The sequence below is a fragment of the Melanerpes formicivorus genome, unplaced genomic scaffold (genome assembly GCF_026170545.1).
Source record: "Melanerpes formicivorus ecotype bairdi unplaced genomic scaffold, bMelFor1.0.p_v2 SCAF_162, whole genome shotgun sequence".
NCBI classification, from domain to species: Eukaryota; Metazoa; Chordata; class Aves; order Piciformes; family Picidae; genus Melanerpes; species Melanerpes formicivorus.
The window spans coordinates 640,887-649,335 of NW_027142514.1; the positions used below are offsets into that span (position 1 = coordinate 640,887).

The following is an 8,449-nucleotide window of genomic DNA, read 5'->3' on the forward strand; positions in this document are numbered from 1 at the left end:
GGCTTCCACCACCTCCCTGGGCAACCTGTGCCAGTCTCTCACCACCCTCGTGGGGAACAACTTCTTCCTAACATCCAATCTCAGTTTAGTTTTGTTCCATTCCCCCCAGCCCTATCCCTCCCTAACACCCTACAAAGTCCCTCCCCAGCTTTCCTGCATCCCCCTTCAGATACTGGAAGGCCACTACAAGGTCTCCTGGGAGCCTTCTCCTCTCCAGACTGCTTTAGCCGCAGATGCCCCGGCTGACTGCAGAGGGGTTTGGTCCTCCTGACCTTTAAAGCTCCCTTTCAACCCAAACCACTCTATTATCCCACACCCAATGGGTTAAAACCACCTCCTCGCTCGGAACCCTGCCGGCGGGGGCGGGGCTGGGGCGACGGGGGCGGGGCCGAGCCGGCGGGGGCGGGGCCAGGCCAAGCCGACAGATGCGGGGCCGGGCCGGCGGGGGCGGGGCCGGGCCGGCGGAGGCGGGGCCGGGCCAGGCCGACAGATGCGGGGCCGGGCCGGCGGGGGCGGGGCCGGGCCGGCGGGGGCGGGGCCAGGCCAGGCCGACAGCTGCGGGGCCGGTCCGGCGGGGGCGGGGCCGTGCCGGCGGAGGCGGGGCCGAGGCGGGGCTTACCCTAACGCGGTGACGCTGCCGGCGCTGAGCGGAAGGCACCCGGTAGGAAGGCTCCGCCATGGCGAGCCAGTCGCAAGGCATCCAGCAGCTGCTGCAGGCCGAGAAACGGGCGGCAGAGAAGGTGGCCGAGGCTCGAAAACGTGAGTATAGGGCGGCCGCGGCGGGCTTAGGCCGTGCCGGGCACCCTGGACGACCCCGGGGGGTCGTCCGGGGTGCCCGGCACGCCCTAAGCCCGCCGCGGCCGCCTCGATGGGGGAAGGCCTCTGGGTAGGGGTAGGCGATGGGGACTGGAAAGGCTTGGAGAGCTTTTTGGAGCAGGACAGCGAGTCCTGAAGCACAGCGATGGTCCCGTCAAACCCGCGGCCTTCAAGGCCTTTCCTCCCTTCAAGCCGGGAGGAGAGAAGGGGGTGGGGGTGGGGGTTTGTGCTTCTTGCATCTCTCCTGCTTTTCATTTGTTTTCTGCTGGATGAAAACAGATGGTTAGGTATTCTCCTGAGCGGAGAGCTAGCTCTTGTGGGGCTGAGGGAGGTTTTTCTGTGGAGTGAGGGAAAGTCTGGTGGCAGAGATCCTCTCCCCCCCATCCCTCCTCCCCCCGGTGAGGAATTGCTTCTCGTTCAAGCATGATTTTGGAATAGAATAGAGTAAACCAGGTTGGAAGAGACCTCAGAGATCATCAAGCCCAACCTATCACCCCACTCCATCTGATCAACTAAACAATGGCACCAAGCACCCCGTCCAGTCTCCTCCTAAACACCTCCAGGGATGGTGACTCCACCACCTCCCTGGGCAGCACATCCCAATGGCCAAGCTCTCTTGCTGGGATGATCTTCTTCCTAACAGCCAGCCTAAACCTCCCCTGGCACAGCTTGAGACTGTGTCCTCTTGTTCTGCTGCTGCTTGCCTGGCAGAAGAGACCAACCCCCACCTGGCTACAACCTCCCTTCAGGGAGTTGTGGAGAGCAAGAAGGTCTCCCCTGAGCCTCCTCTTCTCCAGGCTAAGCAACCCCAGCTCCCTCAGCCTCTCCTCACAGGGCTGTGCTCCAGACCCCTCCCCAGCTTTCTTGCCCTTCTCTGGACACCTTCCAGCACCTCAACATCTTTCCTAACCTGAGGAGCCCAGAACTGGACACAGGACTCAAGGTGTGGCCTAAGCAGTGCTGAGCACAGGGCACAAGGACTTCCCTGCTCCTGCTGGCCACACTCTTGCTGATGCAGGCCAGGATGCCCTTGGCCTTCTTGGCCACCTGGGCACACTGCTGCTTTATGTTCGGCTACTGTCAACCACTACCCCCAGGTCCCTCTCTGCCTGGCTGCTCTCAGCCACTCTGCCCCCAGCCTGTAGCACTGCCTGGGGTTGCTGTGGCCAATGTGCAGAACCTGGCACTTGGATGTGTTCAGTCTCCTGCCCTTGGCCTCTGCCCATCTGTCCAGCCTGGCAAGGTCCCTCTGCAGAGCTCTTCAACCCTCTAACAGCTCAACTCCTGCCCCCAGTTGGTGTCACCTGCACATTTACTGCTGATGGACTCAATGCCCTTCCCCAGGTCATCAGTAAAGCTATTAAAGAGCCTGGGGCCCAGCACTGATCCTTGGGGCACACCACTGGTGATAGGGCAGCTTCAGTTAAAGAATTCACACTGTCTTGAAGCTCTACCCCTTGACTGCCAGGAGAATGGGGTGATTGTATCTTGCTGTGGTGGTAGGAAAGATGTGGTGGAAAGTCCCAGCGGGGAAGCTGATGCAGCCTTTGCTGTGGGTTGCACAAATGGCCTCAGGCAAAACTGAGGAGAGTTCTTTCTGCTGTCCTCTTTGGCATCACTCAAGGATCCTGCACACTGATAGGAGCAAGGCCAGACCCATGGGTTGCCTAATGCATCAACTGGCCTAGAGGATCATGAGGAAGGCTGGGAAAGGGCTCTGAGAGAGAGAGGGAGGCAGAGGAAGGCTGGGAAAAGGCTCTGAGAGAGAGAGGGAGGCAGAGGAAGGCTGGGAAAGGGCTCTGAGAGAGAGAGGGAGGCAGAGGAAGGCTGGGAAAGGGCTCTGAGAGAGAGAGGGAGGCAGAGAAAGGCTGGGAAGGGGCTCTGAGAGAGAGAGGGAGGCAGAGGAAGGCTGGGAAGGGGCTCTGAGAGAGAGAGGGAGGCAGAGGAAGGCTGGGAAAGGGCTCTGAGAGAGAGGGAGGCAGAGGAAGGCTGGGAAAGGGCTCTGAGAGAGAGAGAGAGGCAGAGGAAGGCTGGGAAAGGGCTCTGAGAGAGTGAGGGAGGCAGAGGAAGGCTGGGAAAGGGCTCTGAGAGAGAGAGGGAGGCAGAGGAAGGCTGGGAAAGGGCTCTGAGAGAGAGGCAGAGGAAGGCTGGGAAAGGGCTCTGAGAGAGAGGCAGAGGAAGGCTGGGAAAGGGCTCTGAGAGAGAGAGGGAGGCAGAGGAAGGCTGGGAAAGGGCTCTGAGAGAGAGAGGGAGGCAGAGGAAGGCTGGGAAAGGGCTCTGAGAGAGAGAGGGAGGCAGAGGAAGGCTGGGAAAGGGCTCTGAGAGAGAGAGGGAGGCAGAGGAAGGCTGGGAAAGGGCTCTGAGAGAGAGAGGGAGGCAGAGGAAGGCTGGGAAAGGGCTCTGAGAGAGAGAGGGAGGCAGAGGAAGGCTGGGAAAGGGCTCTGAGAGAGAGAGGGAGGCAGAGGAAGGCTGGGAAAGGGCTCTGAGAGAGAGAGGGAGGCAGAGGAAGGCTGGGAAGGGGCTCTGAGAGAGAGAGAGAGGCAGAGGAAGGCTGGGAAAGGGCTCTGAGAGAGAGAGGGAGGCAGAGGAAGGCTGGGAAAGGGCTCTGAGAGAGAGAGAGGGAGGCAGAGGAAGGCTGGGAAAGGGCTCTGAGATCAAGCCCAACCATCACCCCAACACCATTATGGCCACTAAACCCTGTCCTGGAGTGCCATGTGTCCCTGTTTGTTGATCTCACAGGTGGGAGCTCGTTGCAGGGTGAGCATGGTGATGGCTTGGTGACCCAGGGGGCAACCTCGGGCTCCTCGCGGCTGGCCAACACCGCAGAGCCGCAGGAGCTGCGGGGGCCCTGCTGGGGTCTCCTGGGGCAGGAGCAAAGGCTGTGGTGATTGCTGTGGGTCAAGCATCTGGAGAGCCTGGGGGAACCATGCTCCTGCTGCTTTCTCTCTCTTTGATTGGTGCTGTTCTTTTGGGGACAGGGAAGAATCGGAGGCTGAAGCAGGCCAAGGAAGAAGCCCAGGCGGAGATCGAGCAGTACCGCCTGCAGCGGGAGAAGGAGTTCAAAGCCAAGGAGGCAGCGGTTGGTTTGCTACAGCATGCTCTTCCCTCCCCAGCCCCTCAGCCTGATGGTTTCCCTAGTGCAGTCTGTTCCCTCCCCAGCCCCTCAGCCTGATGGTGTCCCTAGTGCAGTCTGTTCCCTCCCCAGCCCCTCAGCCTGATGGTTTCCCTAGAGCATTCTCTTACCTCCCCAGCCCCTCAGCCTGATGGTTTCCCTAGAGCAGCCTGCTCCCTCCCCAGCCTGCTGGTTGGTTTCTAGAGCATCCTGCTCCCTCCCCAGCCTGCTGGTTGGTTTCTAGAGCATCCTGCTCCCTCCCCAGCCTGCTGGTTGGTTTCTAGAGCAGCCTGCTCCCTCCCCAGCCTGCTGGTTGATTCCTAGAGCAGGCTGGTCCCTCCCCAGCCCCTCAGCCTTGTGCTGGGGGTTCCTTGCCCTGAGAGGGGCCCTGGAGCTGGAGCATGCCACTGGAGCAGTACTTCCCTAGCTGCCTGCCCATGAGGCACAGCCACGTGGCAGTGAATCAGAGCATGGTGTACTGCATCTCCACAGCCAGAACTATTGACTGGCAGGGAACTAGCTTAATGAGCTCACGTACTGGCTGGTGCCCTGATGGGTGGCAGCCTCCCTGGACCTGCTGTGCGCAGCAGCATCAAGGAAAGACCAAACTCATTCCTCCTGTGGCAGGTTGGGTTCTATGATGCTGATGTGGTAGAGACCACTGGCCTTGTAGAATCATAGAATCAATAAGGGTGGAAAAGCCCTCAGAGATCATCAAGTCCAACCTGTCACCCAACACCTCCTGACAACTAAACCATGGCTCCAAGTGCCACATCCAATCCCCTCTTGAACACCTCCAGGGATGGTGACTCCACCACCTTCCTGGGTAACCCTGGGCTGGTGGGAGATGTCCCTGCCCATGGCAGGGGGATCAGAACTAGATGATTTTGAAGGTCCCTCTGAACCCAAACCATTCTATGAATCTATGATGCCAACTGTATCCTGGATGTATTTTTGTTAAGTGCACTTCCTTCAGCACAGAGGAGTGGTGGAGGTGTGTAGTGAGGCACTCCAGAAGAACAAAACACAGAGCCAGCTACAGCCTTGTCTTTGCCAAACCACCTCTCACCTGAGCTTTTCTCCTTCCTTTGCTGCTGAAACATGTCCAGAGGAGGGCAACAAAGCTGGGGAGGGGTCTGGAGCACAGCCCTGTGAGGAGAGGCTGAGGGAGCTGGGGTTGCTTAGCCTGGAGAAGAGGAGGCTCAGGGGAGACCTTCTTGCTCTCTCCAACTCCCTGCAGGGAGGTTGTAGCCAGGTGGGGGTTGGTCTCTTCTCCCAGGCAAGCAGCAGCAGAACAAGAGGACAGCGTTTCAAGCTGTGCCAGGGGAAGTTTAGGCTGGAGGTGAGGAGAAAGTTCTTCCCAGCAAGAGAGATTGTCCATTGGGATGTGCTGCCCAGGGAGGTGGTGGAGTCACCATCCCTGGAGGTGTTCAGGAGGGGACTGGATGTGGCACTTGGTGCCATGGTCTAGTCATGAGGTCTCTGGTGACAGGTCGGACTCGATGATCTTTGAGGTCTCTTCCAACCTTGGTGACTCTGTGGCACTTGGAGCCATAGTTGAGTTGATCAGATGGTGCTGGGTGGTAGGTTGGACTCGATGATCTCTGAAGTCTTTTCCAACCTGGTCACTTCTATTCTCTTCAGGCACTTGGATCTCATGGCAGCTGCACCACTGAAGTGGAGAAGGAGACCCAGGAGAAGATGAGTGTGATCCAGCAGAACTTCCAGAGGAACCGTGAGGTGGTGCTGTCCCAGCTGCTGTCGCTGGTGTGCGACATCAAGCCCGAGATCCACGTCAACTACCGCATCAACGGCTAGCGGGGGCCGCAGGGGCTGCCCCCTGGAAACGCCTGGCAGCGCCACCTCGGCCCCAGGTGGCACGTGCAGCTCTCAGCCATCCCCTCCTTGCTCCTCTTCTACATGTGTTCAGTTATTTCAGTGAGTTGTAGGTCATCAGTGTCTCATCAGAGTTCCTCTCTTGACGTGGATTCACAGCTGGCCGGTGGCCCTGTCTCAGATCTGTGCTGTATATATTCACATGGGCTCATTGCTGCTCTCCTTGCCTCTGGGTGGTGTTGGGGGATAGGCTTTCCCCTGGGTGGTGTTGGGGGAGAGGCTTTCCCCTGGGTGGTGTTGAGGGAGAGGCTTTCCCCTGTGAAGTGGGACAGAGGGAGAGTTGCTGGCCTGGTTGAGAGGGAGAGCCTCTCTGCTGGGTTATACCCATCCTGAAGCAGGGCTCTTGCAGCCCTCCCCCAGGCTGGGGTTCCCCAGCACAGCCTGTGGCAGTAATGGGCCTGTGGAGCTGTGTTCCTGACCCAACTGCATTTTTCAGTGTGTTGTTAACCTTTGTACAGGGGTTAAACCTCCTCAGAGTTCTTCTCTGGCTGTACAGTGCTGGCTGATGCTTTCCAGGTGCTTGAGTTCCTCTGTATTGAAGTTTCTCTGTATGTTCTGCTGTTAGCTTGAGTTGCAAGTCTGGCACTGTGACACTTGAAAGTAAAACACTTCTTTAACTCCAATCTTTGATCAGCCTTCTTGTTCATAGGATCAGAGGATGGTTTGAGTTGGAAAACACCTGGAAAATCATCTAGCTCCAGCTCTACTGCCATTGGCAGGGACACCTCCCACCATCCCAGGTTGTTCAAGGCTTCATCCAGTCTGGCCTTGAACACCTTCAGGGAGGGAGCATCCACAACCTCCCTGGGCAGCCTGTTCCAGTGTCTCACCACCCTTACTGTCAAGAATTTCTTCCTAATATCCAGTCTCAATCTCCCCCCTTCTGGATCAAAGCCATTGCCTCTCATCCTATCACTATAAGCCTTTGTCAGAAGTCCCTCCCCAACTTTCTTGTAGCCCCCTTCAGTTACTGGAAGGCTGTGTATAAGGTCTCCTTTGAGCCTTCTCCAGGCTGAAGCAACCCCAGCTCTCAGCCTGTCCCCACAGAGGAGGTGCTTCAGCCCTCTGATGATCTTCATGGCCTCCTCTTGCCCTGCTCCAAGAGTTTCATGGCCTTCTTATGTTGGAGGTGCCACAAGTGACTGCGGCGTTGGAGGTGGTGTTGGAGGCGCCACGGCTGCCGGCGGCGTTGGAGGCGGTGTTGGAGGCGCCACGGCTGCCGGCGGCGTTGGAGGCGGCGCTGGAGGCGCCACGGCTGCCGGCGATGTTGGAGGCGGTGTTGGAGGCGCCACAGCTGCTGGCGGTGTTGGAGGCTCCACGGCTGCTGGCGGTGTTGGAGGCAGTGTTGGAGACTCCACAGCTGCTGGCAGTGTTGGAGGCGCCACAGCTACTGGCAGTATTGGAGGCGGTGCTGGGCGCGCCACGGCTGCCGGTGGTGTTGGAGGCGTCGTTGGAGGCCACACGGCTGCCAGCGGCGCTGGAGGTACCATGGCTGCCGGCGGCGTTGGAGGCAGTGTTGGAGGCGCCACGGCTGCCGGCGGCGCTGGAGGCGGTGTTGGAGGCTCCACGGCTGCCGGCGGTGCTGGAGGCGGTGTCGGAGGCTCCACGGCTGCCGGCGGCGCTGGAGGCGGTGTTGGAGGCTCCATGGCTGCCGGCGGCGCTGGAGGCGGTGTCGGAGGCTCCACGGCTGCCGGCGGTGCTGGAGGCGGTGTTGGAGGCTCCATGGCTGCCGGCGGCGCTGGAGGCGCCACGGCTGCTGGCAGTACTGCAGGTGGGGGTCTCGTGAGAGCAGACCAGAGGGGCAGAATCACCTCTGTGGTGCTGCTCACACTTCTTGTTCCTGCTAACTTGTTCTGAGAGTGCTGGCCGGTCTCACTGTGTTGCTTGGGAGCCTGCGCTCTGAAGGGAAAGCCTCAAGTACTGATACAGAGTTAGAGCTGCAGCAAATGTCTGAAGGTCACAGCAGGTAAGTTAAAACCCCATTACCCAGCTCCTCCTCTTGGCTCCAGTCTGGTGCTTTACCTGCCAGATCATTTCAAAGCCCTTCAGAACAAATGTTCCTCTGACCATTAGGGGCAACAGAACGTTGCCAGCTCACTAGAATACTTTGATAGCCAAGTGCTGTGCAGTATTTACCCTCTAGTCAAGCACTGGTCACTGCTTGCTTGTACCAAGGTCATGCTGTATCCTGCAGCATCCTGCTGCCACAGGAACTGGGAGACAAAGGTGCTGGGGCTGTCTGGGCATTGTTTTCACACTCTTCAAGCTGAAGCATCCAGGAATGTATCAAGAGGCTTCATAGTTTCATAGTTTCATAGTTTCATTCAGGGTTGGAAGGGACCACAAGGATCATCTAGTTCCAACCCCCCTGCCATGGGCAGGGACACCCCACACTAGATCAGGCTGCCCAGAGCCTCATCCAGCCTGCTCTTAAACACCCCCAGGGACGGGGCCTCGACCACCTCCCTGGACAACCCATTCCAGGGTCTCACCACTCTCATGGTGAAGAACCTCCTCCTCACATCTAGCCTGAATCTCCCCACCTCCAGCTTCATTCCATTCCCCCTAGTCCTATCACTACCTGAGATCCTGAGCAGTCCTTCCCCAGCCTTCCTGTAGGCCCCC

The 8,449-nt window shown here is 58.8% G+C and overlaps 2 protein-coding genes across 2 annotated transcripts; one reads left to right on the forward strand and one right to left on the reverse strand.

Moving 5' to 3' along the window:
• Positions 1-615: 615 nt before the first annotated feature.
• Positions 616-6,447, forward strand: ATP6V1G1 (ATPase H+ transporting V1 subunit G1). Its single transcript, XM_068168968.1, has 3 exons — positions 616-759; positions 3,795-3,895; positions 5,573-6,447. Exons 1-3 carry the CDS (start codon positions 678-680, stop codon positions 5,744-5,746), a joined length of 357 nt encoding a protein of 118 aa, XP_068025069.1. The 5' UTR covers positions 616-677; the 3' UTR covers positions 5,747-6,447.
• A 484-nt stretch (positions 6,448-6,931) lies between these two features.
• Positions 6,932-8,004, reverse strand: LOC137457165 (protein rtoA-like). Its single transcript, XM_068168980.1, has 2 exons — positions 7,961-8,004; positions 6,932-7,589 (listed from the first exon to the last, which is right to left on the reverse strand). The coding sequence occupies exons 1-2, from the start codon at positions 8,002-8,004 to the stop codon at positions 6,932-6,934; spliced, it is 702 nt and encodes a 233-aa protein (XP_068025081.1).
• Between the last annotated feature and the right edge of the window lie 445 nt (positions 8,005-8,449).

Coding starts and splice junctions, on each gene's coding strand:
- ATP6V1G1 (XM_068168968.1), top strand. CDS start 678: ATGGCGAGCCAGTCGCAAGGCATCCAGCAGCTGCTGCAGGCCGAGAAA. Junction 760..3,794: donor GGTGGCCGAGGCTCGAAAAC/GTGAGTATAGGG, acceptor TTTTGGGGACAG/GGAAGAATCGGAGGCTGAAG. Junction 3,896..5,572: donor TCAAAGCCAAGGAGGCAGCG/GTTGGTTTGCTA, acceptor TATTCTCTTCAG/GCACTTGGATCTCATGGCAG.
- LOC137457165 (XM_068168980.1), bottom strand. CDS start 8,004: ATGACCTTGGTACAAGCAAGCAGTGACCAGTGCTTGACTAGAGG. Junction 7,590..7,960: donor GACCAGTGCTTGACTAGAGG/GTAAATACTGCA, acceptor CCCCACCTGCAG/TACTGCCAGCAGCCGTGGCG.